Source organism: Cyanistes caeruleus, chromosome 6 (genome assembly GCF_971803275.1).
Source record: "Cyanistes caeruleus chromosome 6, bCyaCae1.hap1.1, whole genome shotgun sequence".
NCBI lineage: Eukaryota > Metazoa > Chordata > Aves > Passeriformes > Paridae > Cyanistes > Cyanistes caeruleus.
The window spans coordinates 57,269,651-57,286,335 of record NC_141706.1 but is presented as its reverse complement, the minus strand read 5'-3'; the positions used below and the strand labels follow the sequence as shown (position 1 = coordinate 57,286,335).

The following is a 16,685-nucleotide window of genomic DNA, read 5'->3' as shown; positions in this document are numbered from 1 at the left end:
TGACTATGGACTGCACAGACTGTTTTGAATCTTACCTGTTGCTAATGCTGGGCAACAGTTCTCATTGCTAATTTGCCTGCCTCATCCTTCTCCTGGGCTCAGGATCTGCTTTTGCTGTGTGTAATTCATAGCTGCTATTGCTAGTTCAGATTGCTTCTCTTTGTGCTTTTCTTTCCTAGCAAACATTTTGCAGCTATTGTTCTGCTGCTGGTAGATGAGCACAGAACCTGGTATACAGGACTTGAACCTCAGCCCAGATTCAATTAACACTGTTAAACATGTTCTCACTACGGTGCTCAGAAGGAATTTTGATGACCCTCTTTCAATGAAGCATAAATTTGTTTAAGCTGATGTTTTTGGAATGCAAAAATATAAGGGCTTGCTTCACAAATCTTAAGACTAAATGCTTCTGCAGTAAAAGAGGTGGAGTAGCACCCATTTAGAGCCATCACAAGATCAATTGTAAATGCTTATTCTGCCCTACAAAAGTCAGACAAGAAAGTTAGTAAATATGTGTGCTGTAGCATCACTCTGTTTTATAGTTTTAAAACTGCTTTAAAGTAAGATATCCTGAATAATAATTAGTACCAAATTATGCCATAGCCTTCGAATATGAATCAAATCTAGCTAGGTTATCACTCGTATGTCTTATGAGCCATACCTAGCCATGGTTTATCCTCTATTCATGCTACAGGGTACGAAATTCCTGGGTGCCAACCTGCCTATGGCAACCTAGAATTCTCCAGGGCAGGCTCGCAAAATCTTCACCTACTCTCTGGGACAGGTAACTAATAAGTGATGTTTTGTGAAGTTATGCTTTCTTTCTAACTTTCTGATGTCCGTAAAAATGTTTCATTTCTTCATGTTAGTCTGTGGTCTCTCATTGTTCCGTTCCACTTTGTTTTCTGGACTAGGGGAGTAACAGCAGATCTGTTTGTTATAACACTCTAGATGCTTGCCTCAACCAAGCCTGTAATAATTGTTATTGACATGCATAAAAACTGAAAGTTGTTTAAGAAGCTGCAAAATTCACAGCTGCCTACTACCAGTTAATCTCTTTTTCTGATGGAGTAGTTTGACAATACAGGTGCATTACATTTCACTGTTGGTTATCTGGGCAGTTCACACACCTTTCTAAATTGCTAGTGTGTATGTTTATATATATTCTCTTTCCTTTATCAGGTTTATACTAATCTTGAGTCTCCTGAACTAAGGATTTTTCCAATGTTATAGGTGCAGAATACTCAAAGGATGGGGGAGTTATGACTGATTTTGGTTTACATTTCTATGCAGCATGTAGTATAAGTTAAAGTAATGACTCAGTTTTCTATATTTTGCATAAATTCTCTTCTCCTTTTCTCCTGAATGCACTGTCTATTCTTTTTTGCTTGACTTTATTTCAAGTGGCAGGTATGTAGAAGAAATGTCATTCACTAATCCTATACCTTTCAATGACATATGAAATACTGTAATATATTTCAAAGGAAGTAATTAGGTTAAAAAATAAAGATAGGCTAAGCTTCAGATTGGTTCCTGCAGTCTATTGATTTTCTCTGAATAAGAGATTATGTGAGAAATTTCATCTTAAGAGTGCTGATAGTGTAAGAAAGACATAAGTGAGATTCTTTTTGATTTTTTCACATGGTTTATACTCTGTGGAGTGAAGAAAACCCAGCAATCTTGGAAAAGTGGTTTGAATTCCTGCTTTTCAGTCCCCTGGGATTCTGCAGGTACACTCTACTCTTACCTGGGTTTAGAAGATCTTGATGCAAAAAGAGCTTTGCTCTGCTGCTTGTTCTTGCTCAAATCAAGAGATGAAGTGAAGCCTAATCCAGTCATATAAAACTCTTTCACAAAATGTTTGACCATAATTCCAACTTTGTTGAATATTTGGAAGTCCTTTAAAATCAGAATAAATTCACACATCCACAGTGTAATCACTGAGTTTGACCTTACATTCTGTTTTAAAATGGATGTCCACATGGAATTCATGAGTCTTGGGATGATACTTAGTCATCTTTCTATAAGGCTCACTGAAAATATGTTTTTTTTCCTACCACCATTGTTTACTTGTAGTTATTACTTATGAAATAAAAAAAGCTTACTTTCGTAGAGGACAATACCACATTTTATCTCCAAGTGCACTGCAACTTAAAATGCACAAATCCAAGATTTTAGCTTAGCCTATTCAACCATTTCATAAAAAATAAAAATAAACAGCCATTGAAATATAATTTTCATTTTCTTACCTGCTTTTTGAAAAGCTCACAAGGATCTAAATTTTTGGAGAAATTTTTATATTTCCTGAAAACTGGCTTGTTTCTTTCCTGCTGAGTAACTCAGACCTTAATCTCACTGTTCCAACATATCTAGACTGTCAAACAATACCTGGAAACTTGCTTTCTAGTTATATGGAAAAATACTACCTTGCTGAAGGAACTAATAAAAAATCAAAATGTTTGTTTGGTAGAATTAAAAATAGTGAGTATGACAAGTGTCAGCATTTACAAAATGAGGATAGGTTGTATTTTATCCAGCCTGATGCACTTTAACCTTTGACAGCTAATGAGATGGCAGTAACAGCATCAGCAAGAGTTCTAGTAAAACCTAAGTTTTCATTGACACAGAATGCTAAAGTAGTTCAGTTATAATGTGCCAAAAAAAAAAAAAAAAAGGAAAAAAGATGGCCTGTGTTTATGTAATCCACATCTCAAGGCACAAGAGGCATTTTTGGGGAAGTCTGGAGTAATGAATCTGCTTCCTCACTCTGTACAGTTCCTTGAGGTGCTACAGCCACAGGGGAGGTGGAATCAAAGGGCTCCTGGGTCCCCTCTGCAGGAGCACGCTGTGCATTGCTTTTCACATGAATAGTGTGAGCAGCTTTTCAGATGAACACCTGCTGCCTGACCTGGTCCCTCCAAATCTGCAGAGAGCTCCTTCATCTGCTGGCTCGCTACAAAAAACTACCCAAGGGCCTGTGTCAAGGTGCAGGACTGGTAACAAGGGTTTGGAGGAATGCAGTCCTGTTCCCTCTCCTTTCCCATACAGCCACAAAAAATAAGGTGACAAAACAGAGTCTTACACTGAAAAACCAGTGCAGCCAGGGGAGCAGGATAAAATACTGAACTAATAAATTATGACATTCAGCTGGTAGGAAAGTTGTGTGAAATGACAGCACAACATGCTGAGCCATGGGGAACTTGCTAGAGGTGGACTCATTTATACTCTGGCAGAGTAGAAGACTTCTCACTTAACAAGTCCCAAAATAGTATGCTGCAGTGTATAAAACAAGGTAGGGCTTGAAATAATTAGCCACAGATGACAGATGGCAACTCCTTTCTGGTTTTTTTTCCCTTTTTTTTTGCTGTAATATCAAGTTGATCAAAGAGCTGAGGATCATTTGTTATTGTAGAAAAACTAAAAATATCTTGAAATATTCAGGAAGAATAACTTCATTCAGGTACGAGCCAGTAGCTCTCATTGTTCCTGTTCAACACCTTATACATGAGTCTGTGTGTAGTAATAGTTTCCCTCAGAATCTGAATTACATGTGCACAGCTGAGAATTTGGGTGTGTCCCAGCTTAGGAGTATTATTTAATCAATTTATTAAATCAAATTGTTGTTATTTAATGTAATTGTTTAGTTGTGTTAACAAACCAGTGATCTACTCTACTGCCAGAAAGCCTTCCAGAAAGTGCCCAGAGCTCACCTCTCTGGCAGGTCACTTGAGCAATGTCACAATGTGTGAGGGGAACCAAGTGCTAAAGAACAGAGTCTGCAGCAGAAGTGACTGAACCCAGCACCTCTGGAGCTGTGGGAAGGGACAGTGCTGTGCCTCACTCTAGGCAAGAGCAGCATTTCCTCCTGGGCTTTTTAGGAGAAACATCTGGGCCAGCATTTTATTGCATGGGCACGTTTTTAAAGGCAAGCACCTTGAATCCATATTCAAGTTAGACATGCAACAGGAGCTTCTGTCTTGCATGACTTCTGTCACAAAAGAGGATCAGAAAACAACTGTAGCAGACATAGTTAAAAGGAAAATTCAGTCATTTTCTCAAATAATATAATATACACTGCCTATAGAGGAAAGAAGCATCTGCAGTTCCTCCCCTACCCCCAGTCCCAGCAGTGATTCTCTCTGACTGGTTCTTGAGCCAGAAGAGTATATTTGATGTTTTCAGCTGCTTAGCATGACCTTTCTGATGAAAGTGTTAAGCCAACCCACCTAAATGAGTCCCTTGAAGAAGACAAAGATGAATTTCAAATCAGAGGAATGAGAAAAGGATTGGGAAAGAAAGGACATGGTTATGATGAGAACGGAGATTATAACCTGTATCCATTAACCTTTGTCTGGATGTTTTATACCATATAAAATAGGAACAAAATTCTATCCCTAATGCTAAATCACATTTCTCCAGTATTCCCCTACCACACTTCCAACCTCAGTGCTTTAATAGAAAGAGTGAGATCAATATCAGATTGCTTCTGGGCAGTGGGCTTCATTCTCACCCATTCTCATTGCATTCCTATTACACATAAAACTGCACAATTCAGGAGGAACCACACTTCTGTTCCAGCACAGCTTGATCCAGATGAATCAGGGAAATAAACAGACAAAAACAAAAGTGAGAAAGCTTTAATAACACAATTAAAATATAACTTTATAAGCTTGTGAGCTGATGTGGCAGGCTGCTCTCAGTAATTTCCAGAGGGAGTGCTTATCCGTGACTACAAACCAAAGCAATCTAGAAGCTGGCCACTCGAAGCTGTAAGGAGAGCTACTGCAATTGAAGGCAGCCTGCTTAATCACCTGGAGAGCTCTCTTTAGCTTTCTAATCACAAATTGAAGTCTACCTCTAATTTTGCTTCCTCAATTTTTCAATACCTTACTATTATTTTCCCCTTTCTTATCACCCCTCAGTAGTCTGGATTCCCTAGTGAGATGCAATGCAGACGGGTAGGATTCTGACAAGCATTAAAAAGCAGACTACAACTGCTCAACAACTTCAAATAACTTTCTGACTGAGGAAACTTCCCCAGTGGCCTGTGTTACATCATATTTGTTTCAGTCAGCCTTTGCTGCTCGTTTTCTTACCCTTTCGAATCCTGCAACTTTACACTGAAACTCACCAGTTCTGCTAGCCAAATATTTTATGCAAACCTATCAGCCTCTGGGAAGCCTGGAAATAGCAGCTCTTACAGGGGGGAACCTTCTACCAGAGTCATGTCAACAGCAGAGCCTGGACAGAAAGCAGTGCAGATCCCTTCATCCCTTCTTAGGAAGGGTCAGCATCATTATGATTCTGCTCTCTTGAACAAATGCTGTCTGAAGGTTGCCACACCAGAAGTTTCCTCCCTTCTCTCCCAGTTTAACCAGCTGATTCATTTCAGATGTGTTCCAAACATTAGGCGACATTTGAACAGTGCAGAAAATACAAAGCAGGGCATGAACATGAAAAGAGTCCTTCATTATGGTAAGAAAATAAACACATCTTTCCTACCTCTAGGGAATGAGCCAGAAAGCAGTATTCCTCTTGGAATCACATGCTGGTTGTCTTCTCTTGGAACCATATTTTCCAGCTCTCCATCCCTTCATTTTCTAGCAATACAGAGAAACAAATTGAACAGGCACAGTCCTTTTTCAAACTTCTGTAGGATCACTTACTGAGCATAAAGGTTTATATTTAAGCCACCACTACTGAGTCTACTTGCCAGAGCTGAAAACAATTAGTTCCCACTTTAAGGAGAGCCTGACAGAGGCACTAGGAGGCAGCTTGGAAGAAGGCAAAGGTCATTGCAACACCTTCTGTTGCTTCCAGTCTTTCCCTCTGCTTTAGTCACCTTTGAATTTGGGTACAAGACTTCTGCTGTTTTGCTGTGCACTGCATTCATTTCTCACACACTCAGGTATTTAACCTCAGAAGTGTCTTGTAAGCAAAAATGGCCACCTCATTAATAGGAGACAGAAACAAATTTAGAAGATTCCAGTTCCAAATCAAGTTAGCAGAAGTATTAAATCAGTCCTCAGAGAGCTGGCTCAGCTCTTCAGACTCTGCTCAGCCCTTGCACCAAGCAGTGACCTTGCACATCGTGGTTTGCAAGTCCACATTCCTCCTTCTCCATGGGCTGCTCTGTACCCTTGCTTAGTGCTCTCCACATTAACACACTCCCTGCTCACAGGTCTGGATTCACACAGTTCATGTTCATTTGCCCTTTTTATTTTTCAGTACACTGGGGGAATCAAAATAGTCTGCTGAAGAAACTTCATTTAAAATAATCAGAACACTTTTAGTGTCTGTTTCTGAAAGCTGTAATTTTATTCGTGGTACTTCTATTCAATCCGTTCAGAGCCTTAGGTTATGGATAGCACCTTTAAATAAAGGAAAGCTTGTATGTCTTTATTATGAGTACATTTTTAAAATCTTGTCACGTTTCACCAACAATAATGGCATTCACTTAAGACAACTCAGTGCTGACAGATGGTCCTCTAAGGGTTTTTTGCATGTCAATATGTAACCGAATTTTTGTAGTCTTATCACCTCATATTACAGTTAATACTGAATTCTCTTGCTGGATAGATGTGTCTGTGGGCTTCTGATATTTGCTATAGAAGTCAACCTGCTGCAATGAAAGACTGTCAGATCATTATAACCAAAACATAATTTAGTTTTATTTTTAAGAGAGATCACTCTTTTCTACCTCTTATGAATAAGGCCAGTACAGTTTAGACATACTTACCATATGATATATATTGTCAGGTCTGAATTTTTAGTTGTGTGAATTATAAAAGACTGAGGTACTCATGTCCAAAGTAAAGAAATTCTAGTTTCCAAAATCCAGTGATGTATCTTTTTTAAAGTAGCTGTATGAACTCTACAGGTGCCTCAAACAGACTTTCGTGCTAAGGATCTATCCCACTGCACTTGGCACTTCAACTGCTAAACATCTTTTCTCCACCTCCCTTCCAAATGACTCTCTTTAATTTTTCTGATAAAGGATCCCTCTTCTCTGTTTTAAATTCTGCCAGAATGCCTAGAACCTAAGAAAAGGACTCTGTTACTTGTGTTATGTGTCCATCAGTCATTTGGAAACTATCTGAGCTCCAGATTTGGATCACCCACACATTTGTTCTGAAACATATGTACAGGCCTTCCTTCTCATAATCCAAACCCAGCTTCAGGTTGTTTATTTTGAAAACAAGTACTGCAAAGAAAATTCAAATGGTTTAATACTTGCAAAAAAACTCCCTCAAAAGCTATCTGTCTAAATATGTTTGTATATATATCTACAGGAAAGAGAGATCTGCATGCAATTTGACAGGCAAACTGTTCATACTTCAAAGTTTCAAATATAAGAAACTTCTTCAAAAGTAACAGAGAAATTTGGTGGATGTGCTGTAATGAAAAAAAATCCTGACAGAACTTGGTAAAAATTAAAAAATAATAGGTAAGCTGAACAAGGTCTGTGTAAGCCTGAATTTATAGGAAAATGCCTATTGCAGAACTTGGATACACATTTGCACAAGCAAATTTCTTTAAGTACAAATTAAGCAGCTGAATAAAGAATGCAAGAGAATTGGGGTTTGTGGGCTTGACTCTGGGTCTGAGTTGCAGCAGGTAATCTTCTTCCCCAATAAAACGTATAATTTCAAGTATGTAGTTGGATTCTCAGACTCTGGATCTTGACTTTGTAATTTCATCCCATCCCCCTCCTAATCAGATAAAGCAAGAGCAAGGTTAGATACAAAAACTGCAGACAAGGAAGATAGTTTTGGCATTAACCTTTTGAAACAGTGACCCTGAGCATGTAACACATAATCAAAATTTAATTAACATAGAAATCCAATTACTGCTTCATTAAAAATCTTTCATTAATCTAGAAAACACTTGTAAAATGCTTTGACTTCATTTCCCAGCAACTACAACTTGAAAAAAATATTGTTGAGGGGTCAGATTCAATGTCACAACTCTCATCTCAAAGCTATTCCTCCTAAACTGGGGTTTGGGTGCCTTTCTTGCAGCATGTCCACCTTGGGCAGCATGCAGACCTATTCCAGAGACGTGTCCAGCAAAGAAAGATCTGCTGGAATAAAAAAATCCTGGGTAATCCAGACTACCAGACGTGGATCATCAAGGGCTGCAGGGGTCAAAATTCCTTGGCAGTTTCAAAATCAAGCTGGCAATGCAGTCCAGTGTCATTGAGCAGTAATGCAGTAGTACTGAGGACCTCTGGCACCTCTTTCAGCTGTGAACATCCCCAGAGATCTCTGTTCCCATCTTGCTGCTCCCTGGGGTATGAGCTACAGGTCAAGAAGGTGTCTCCCAGAGCCTTGCCTCTTGCCTGGCTGATGATATTCATCTCTGTGATGATCAGCTGCATCCAAAAATCAGAAACAAATCCAGGGGAATGGATAGCTGCTTCCCTTGAGCCAAACAGCCCATCTCTTTGCAGAGATCCACAGCAGACTTACAGTGCTGGGAAAGTGCTTCCAGGAAAGCAAGATCACCAGGCTGCCTCAAACCCTCTGGCTGCCTGCCATGTCTGACATCAGTGGCCCAGGTTGGCCTGGCATGACTGGGTGCACAGGTTCTCCCTTTCCAGATACCCTCTCTGATCTTTATACTCTTTCACAGAAAACATCTCTGTAGGACTGACTGTTATTGATCTTTCCCTAGACAAAACCCCACAGGGTAAAAGAAGAAAACAGTTTTTAAAATCTGTTCAGAATACATTTTTGAAATTTTCCTCAGTGCTCCCAAACTCCTGATCCTATGAAGTTTTTTTTAGAATGTGACACATCGCAGACATGAAGCAGATCTGATAAACACTTTAGAAGCTTTTAGTAGTTCGTTTTTGTGGGCCCCCATGCCATCTAAGCAAACAAGAAAGGAAATACTATTACCTCATCTCATACACACAGAACTGAGTCAGGAAGAGGGGGAGTTATCTGATGAGATGTGATTGTCTGCGTCTGAGATACTTGATTAGATTCCCTTTGTAATTAATGGAAATGGATACTTCCAGATTTGCGTCAACTCATCTAAAAGTAGGCTTCTAAAATAGGTCAGATTAATTTCATCCTGGTAGAGCCTGCTCTTGACTAAGAACAGGAGCCAGAGCTGACCAGCAGTAGGCAAGCTCAGTCTCACCTTAACTCTTTTGGGTGGTATAACCTTTGTCAAAGCCATGTTCAAAATTCAGAGATCCAAAACCCACTCCAGGTTAGTTCTTTCTTACACATTCTTTCTTCCAAGACAGGCTTTTTACCCACAAAATGCAATTAGCTTTACTTAGGATTTCACAGCTGCATTAAAATTCCTGTTTCACTACACAGAAATGAAAACCTTTGCTATGGATGTTTTTCAGTATATTTGTCATGGGCATCTATCTTGCCTTTGTCTCAAATTCCTTTCTCTGATAATTTCCCTCCTAATACCATTAATAAATATTTTTTTCACTCACTTCAGGAGCAGTGTGAAGGAATGTAATCAGTCAGTTCAGAGAGAATTTCCCTACTACAAAATAAAAGATGTGTTTGCTCTTGTTTTAAACAGCATTGTAGAACCATCTAAAGGCAGAGTCCTGGGGAGGCAGGCAGACATGGAAAGTGCTGCTGAAGCAGTTTGACCAGCGAGGGGGAGGTGTGGAATTGCTGGAATGCTCCACTGATGGGGCAGACCCATAGACATCAATTCCTATGGAGTAAAGGTTCAGGGAGCACCCTCTTTGTGGGCCACCTGAAGGTAGAAGGCTCCAAAAATCCTCTGGCCTCCAGGCAATTGAGCATCCCCAACTTTGCATGCCAGCACTCCTTTGGCATCAGCCCACCTGCCAGGCAGATGAGGTGGCAGAGGACCAGACAGGTACAATGAAAACCTGCTTGTTTTCCAGAACATTTTCCTTAAAATAGACCCTTATCATGTGGCATCTCAGCTTTGTCTAAAATCCAATGGGAATATGTTCACCTGGAGCTTCTCCAGCCAGCACAACAGCTTAACCCTGACCAACAGCTGCAGGCTCAGATAATGTTTGTGGGCACAAATTTCTGTGCAAATATATGTTTCATCTATTTTATACTTTTTATTAATATAAACAGAACTAATCAGTGAAAATAACACTTTGGAAATTTTAAAGACCTGTTTTTAATAACCTTTAAAGTAGCTTCCCTTGAGAGGTTTTCTTTCACCAGTCTAAATATTTAATATTGTATTTACTGTCCTTGCTGTTAAAGAAGTATTTTAATGAAGCAATGTCGATAATGATTTGCGGACCACTGATTGTCACAGGAGCAGAACATTAGAGATCATAAAAAGAAATGGGCAATCCTTATGCTAAAGGTGTAATAATCTACAGGATCTTTCCTGCCCTGTAATTCCATACTCCTTGAAGCTGTCAGAGTTTTAGGAAGATCATGGAATATAGGATTTTTGTTTTCTAAGACATAGCATTATCAGATTGCTAAAACATAGCACAGCCAGAATACTTTTAATTTGCAAATAAGTCCTATCCTTTCTCCTGGCTGTACTTTTTTTCTGTTTAATTATTTTCTTAGTTTTACATGTATATAAAACTAAAGAACCATGGGGATCAACTAGCCATGGAATATAAATTATTAATCAAAATATAGATATTTAGTAGCATTAAAAAATTGTGCAATGAACTTTTCTAATTAGCTGGTATGTGACAAACAGAAGCAAAATGCAGCTAATTTATGCAGTTGGCTGGTTGTATTGAAGAAAAGGGAATATGCTAAATGGTTGACTTTGTGAATCCATGTTTTGACTTTTTATCTTTTCCTTCTTTTCAACTCTGATTCAATTACCACTATCAAATGTACAGTGGTACAGAACAAAATTAAGCCCTCCTCATGAAAACCTCAGATTTCTAGAAGAAAAAACACAACACAGCAAAAGAAATGAGAATCCAAGCATGTCATTATGTGATAACACTGGAAGATAATGGTAAGGGAAGGTTTCCAGAGAAAGAACATCTGTTTCATGAGATATAAAAAAAAAAAAAAAAAACAAACCACCAAAACAAAGAAAAATTTCATTAAATACCTTAGATTAGTACAAAACAAAAATTGAGACTCTCAGCCTGTTATTAGAGATGCAGAATTTGATATATTGCATCCTCTTGTTCTTTCTGCTGTTTCACTCACTTGCTTTGCCTTTGCTTCTTAGATGCTTGTTCATATAGAACCAAAATGAAGAGAAAACAACAGTACCTCAAACTCCTAATGCATCTAGATAAGGCTCAGATCATGCAGGAGTCAAAGCCATCTTGGGAATCCCGGGAAATCTGCTCTCAGTGTTACAGCTATTAGTACCCATTCAATGGTTACAGTCTAAGATTGGGGAAAATTTCCCCATTGTGCCATTCACAAGTGTAAGTTTCATTGTGCCATTGCTTAAAGTTAGCTATCTTTCCAGAACTTGCTTGACTCAAGATGGATATTAAAGCAGATGATTTAACACTTTCCCAACTCTTTTCTCTCTCTCTTTCTTTTTCCTTCTTCCATAATAGTGACTATAAGTTTTTTGCCACTCAGCATATTAGTGTCAGAACATAATTTCTTTACTTCTAAAATTCTTGCCTCTCCATCTAGTTTAATAAAGATTCAATGTTATGCATCTTCTACTGTTTTCAAAATAATCCCATCATAAATCAGGGATAATCTCCTATCTAAAATATATATGTCCTCTTAAAACAATCAGCTGTTTTAACATGTATCAGATGACTAAAAATACACAGTAAGGAGGGATTCTCCTTGGTGTGGGAGAGTTTGAAAATGTAACCCCATCTTTCCAGCATGGCTGAAAATGAGTAGATCTTTTCAGAATTATGGTTTGCTGGTTGAGAATAACTTTCATCTTTGAAGCTGCCTAAATTATGCTTTAATCAGTGGAGTTCTTTTCTTTTTTTTTTTAACAAAGTTACATCTATGGTTTATTACCCAAAACATCATATGGAAGAGTCCATGTATACAGACTGCTTCAGTAAACCTCACTAGAATATTCTTGATTTTAATGGATTGAATAATCTTATTCTGAAAGTTAAGAATTCAAGAATACAAATACTTCAAAGTGAATTTCAAGGGATAAAGTGAGCTGGAAGTTTATCCTTCTAGCATAAGCTTCCGCCTGCCAAAACCTACCAAACTGAATCTGAAAGCATATTTTTGCATCTCAGACCGGCACTGACTTCCACTGTTCTGTTTACACAGAACTCAGATTTTAACCCCAAATTTCCCCACATAGACAGGTCTAGCCACCCTGGTCTATACAGAAAGAATTTAATTTGAGAAGTCTGGAGTTTTGCTCCTGCTTAATCTTCTCACAACTGAGACCCAAAGCAAGAAGTACCTACACAAGGAAGCAGAAAACAAAGTTACTGGAGGTGATTAACTTTTCCCTTTTTTCTCTTTTACTAAGCAGTCTCCAGCTATTACTAACTTAAACATTCCTGGAACTACCACTATATTTTTACCCCAATAGCTCCTCTCCCTCGCAAAGGTTATGCTCCCTGTGTCCAGAACTTTCCAGTGCAGGAGGATGCTCTAACCTTCCCTGATCTTGCCTAACTTGCATTAACTGCACTTGTCCAGCAGCCTCAGCCTGGGCATTTTATCCAAAATCATAGCAGGAGGACCTACTGCCTGTTTCTCATCCAAATCCTAGTGGTTAGATTTTTAGAGCAGCAGAAGACTTGCGATCATCTCTCTTTTCACTCTAAGCAGTTTTGACACTGTAACTGCCACTTCACAGAGGAAAATCTGAGTTTCCAGGCTACAGAAAGGAAAACTGACCGTTCTTCTTTGCCAAGATGAGCAGAGGAGTAGCAAGAACAGGCCAGAAGCAGAGCAAGTGAAAGGTGGTATGATGTGGTAATATCATCAATGAGGACACATAGAAATGAGCAGCATGGGTTCTCAGCTCCCTAGATAACTTCAGAGTTTAATTCACCAAGTGAAATATAAAAATTAAATGGTTATATTAAGTGGAGCTGCATTAAATGTCTGAATTAGAATATATTATTTTAAGAGAATATAACCACAAGTGGTAATCTAAGTATAACTGTAACCACGCAGTATGTGCAATTGAAATAGAGCGCCGTGTTGGCAAAACATTAGGCTGTTTCCTAGCTCAAAGCTGCATGGATCAAGCAAGCAGCAATTGTAAGGCTTCTGCATTAACTTACTGAGCTCCTATCACAGCTTGTAGAGGAGAAGCCAGTCGCGCTGTAGTCAGCTCAGATAAGTGTTCCTTGAAGACTGACATGTTGTTCCCAACTCTCTTGTCTAATTAAAGACCCAAAACATTATTCTGGTGCAGCTGATGGCAGCACTCACTTGACATCAAAGGGAATCAAGATTTGCCATTCATTTATGAAGAACTATTTTTACCGTATGATTAAAAACAAAAGCAAGGCAATTCACAATGCATCCTGTGGTAGCACTTTGTGTCTTGGTGATGGCAGACCCCAGTTCCACAGTGCCTCCGAGGTCCCACCTGGAGCCAAGAGATCAGCTCCACATTGAGGTTGCACTATATGAACCAAGTTCCAGTTATCTCCAGAGATCCCAGCTCTGGCAGGAATCCCATCCTGCTGTTCAACTGGCAAACATGCTAGAAGACTGAAGAGCTTGCAAACTAACTAGACAAAGATACCAAAATCTCCATTGTGCAGTTAGAATTAAGGGATATGATGGGTGGCTCACTTGAGTCTCGTGCTTTATTTTATTTAAGACTGTAACTGAAGATAGTTTGCAATCAGGGCATAATGTTTTTAGAGAAAGAACTGTAAAAAAGTAGGGATTACACCTGAGTCTGGAAAGTCTTGGCTCCCAAATAAGTGTGGGAAAAAGGGAAAGATCTACAACCTTAAAACTGTGATACTACTAGTAGATTACCATTCTCCAGATGAAATACTGAACAATAAGGTCTCTGGCATCTCTGTGGCAATGATTGGGGTGAAAAAGGAATCAAATAAGACAAAAAATTCTTCCTCCACAGAACTGTAATTTGGATTTTAGGCAAGGAAATATTTTTGCATAGTTTATTGTAGCTGATCTATGGAGACCTGCTGCTTCAGTCATAGTATGGTAAGATAATTCTAAATGGAAGATCCTGTGTGAAACCAAACTCTAGACCGTGTTTTGTATTTTAATTCAATGAAGATTCTTTCGCAACATATTCTGTTCTGGATAATGAGATAGTAACAACAAATGCATCAGAAAGGACAGATGGAAGATAGTCAGCTGTCTGAATCAGAAGATTTTCAAAGTGCAGTAAACAAATTAAGCACACTTTTCTGGCTTGAGGCCAAGCTATACTCTAGGGAAGTGGTCAAAGAGTGGATCATGAAAAGCTTTTTGGGAGCAGCTAAATTCTACAGCTGTGGTCTTTGTTTTTCTAGTACTTTGCAGGAACAGAAGGGGGAATTACGAAAGCGCCTATCGTACACGACACATAAGCTGGAAATGCTTGAAACCGAGTTTGATTCTACACGTCAGTATCTTGAAATAGAATTGAGACGTGCTCAGGAGGAACTTGAAAAAGTAACTGAAAAATTGAGAAGGTTAGTAATGAACTTTTTGAAATAGTTAAAATTTTTTAAATGACTGTATTAAAGACATATATAAGTAAAAACAAACACAGGTACAAACTTGCATGATTTATGATTTATTGATTATGCATTGTGTTTTGTATTTGATATATAGATTTCATTTACCTGAATATATATTGCATGTCACATGAAATTATTTACATGTGATATGTAAATATCATATGCCTCTGTACTAAAAGCAAACATGCAAATAAAAATAAAAAAAAACACTGCATATATATATACATATATTATTTATACTGTGTATATACAGATAATTATTTTTTTTAATGACTTTGCACATTTTCTTTGTTTAGACTTCATTGTGCTGATGCAAGATAATAGAATTTGGCTCTCCCTCACTCAAAGCTGAGACTGTATTCCAATGAAATAATATTAAGGCATTTTGCATTATAGTATAGCAAATAATTTCCTTTTTAGTCTCAAGCAGAATGGAATGATGCTGAAAAGCTGTTATTTAAAACTGTTGTAGCTGTGGTACAGTGCTGTTGAAAACTGGGAACCTAGTTAATGTTAATGATAAATTATGTTAAGCATGCACTCCTTATGTTCCTGACACTGATTAAAATGGCCTGTAGATTTAGCCTAAAATTTATCATGATTCTTAATATCCATTTTTTCATTTGTTTTCAAAACTTCTGAAAGTAGAATTATCCACTTATGCAGGAATGCATTTGCATGTCTTGTGAGACTTTCTTAAACTGATATCTTAATGGAACTATTTGATTAATTCATTGGATGACTCAAAATGAAATACAGAATAAATCATTCCAGGGCAATACCCAAAGAAATATTTTTCATTCTTTGCAGAAGGCAAAAGCCAAACCTAAACAATGACAGAAACCACCAATAAGCTGAGTCAACCAAATCATTTTATGCAAATTTTAAGCAGAAGGAGTCTGTAAGATCTCAATTTAGGAAACAGCCTAGTGTGGTCTTATAATTTAAATGCTTCTCTAAGTGGAGATGCTTCTCAAAATAAAATTAAAATATACAGGTATCGTGGTGATTCTGAAATCTACACACATCTATCAGGAGCAGTCTGGAGGTTCTCCATATAGTTCTCTTGTCAACAATATTTTTCCTTTCTTTTCACTTAGAGCAGAGCCACTAAAAGTAACTTCATTCTTGGTATAGTTTTGCTTCATTTCATTCCAGGAAAGGGAACACTGGTGCTCTTTTCTTTTGAAGCATCAATTTGGGCAGCTGCCATAAAGCAGCAGAGGGGCTGAGCATCCCACTTCTGTTAAAACAGATGGGCTTCCTAGTCAGGAGAAAGCCTCTTATCAATTGCACTGGGCATCAATGAGTTAAGCACCCTTTGAAACTCAGGCCAAGGGCTCAAAGCCAAGTCTAGCACTCATACCAGAACATCACATTAGCAGAAATGACTTTCCAGTATTCTAATGGAACATTGTACCATATAATGAAGAAAACTTATATTAAAAATTATGTTTCAGGCAGGTGATTACTCCCCTGAAGACATATCATAATGGAAGCCAAAAATATTTTACGAGGTGAGCTTTAAAAATGTTTCTATTGAGAATAGCAAGGCATCCTGAAAGTTGAACATCTAGATTTGTCAACCTGGTGAAGGATAATGTCTGAAAAAAACCTGTCATCCAAAAGCTTGTCAGCAACATGTCACAGAGGAAAATCAATGTGAGAAAAACAAAGAAGTAGAATTAGTTTCAATTATGTGTCTCTTCCTTTATTCACTGCACAGGGAGAGAAATTCATCCCCCCATAAATGAATAGGCCCTCTGTAACAAGATCCCTCTCATACACTGGAGAACATTTCTGTTATTAAATTTCCTTTTCTGTGAAGTGCAATTCTTTTTTCCAAGCAGCTGAATGATTATCCTTTTGTAATCCTTCCTGAAAGTCTTTGTTTTAATTTATCTAGAATTGCCTGTGCTGTTGCTAAGCCTCCCCACTTCTACTCAAGAGAGGAGGTCACTTATGTGCCTCAATAGTCAAGTTTTCAACCTCTCTACAAACATTTAGAGATGGCCTCTTTATTTTTTCTCTGTGGGAGAACAGTGCTAACTTGATT

The 16,685-nt window shown here is 38.2% G+C and overlaps 1 protein-coding gene across 5 annotated transcripts in view; it reads left to right on the top strand.

The window, feature by feature from the left end:
- The window catches only part of BEGAIN (brain enriched guanylate kinase associated), a 157,914-nt gene that overhangs the window by 84,214 nt on the left and 57,015 nt on the right, over window positions 1-16,685 (top strand). For 3 of the 5 annotated variants that reach the window (XM_086895442.1, XM_086895441.1, XM_086895439.1), the window contains 3 exons: window positions 695-784; window positions 14,420-14,581; window positions 16,090-16,146. In XM_086895442.1, the coding sequence (XP_086751568.1) occupies window positions 695-784; window positions 14,420-14,581; window positions 16,090-16,146 (309 nt within the window). The remainder of the gene's footprint in view (window positions 1-694; window positions 785-14,419; window positions 14,582-16,089; window positions 16,147-16,685) is intronic. The other 2 variants (XM_023927560.2, XM_086895440.1) reach the window with 2 other exon arrangements.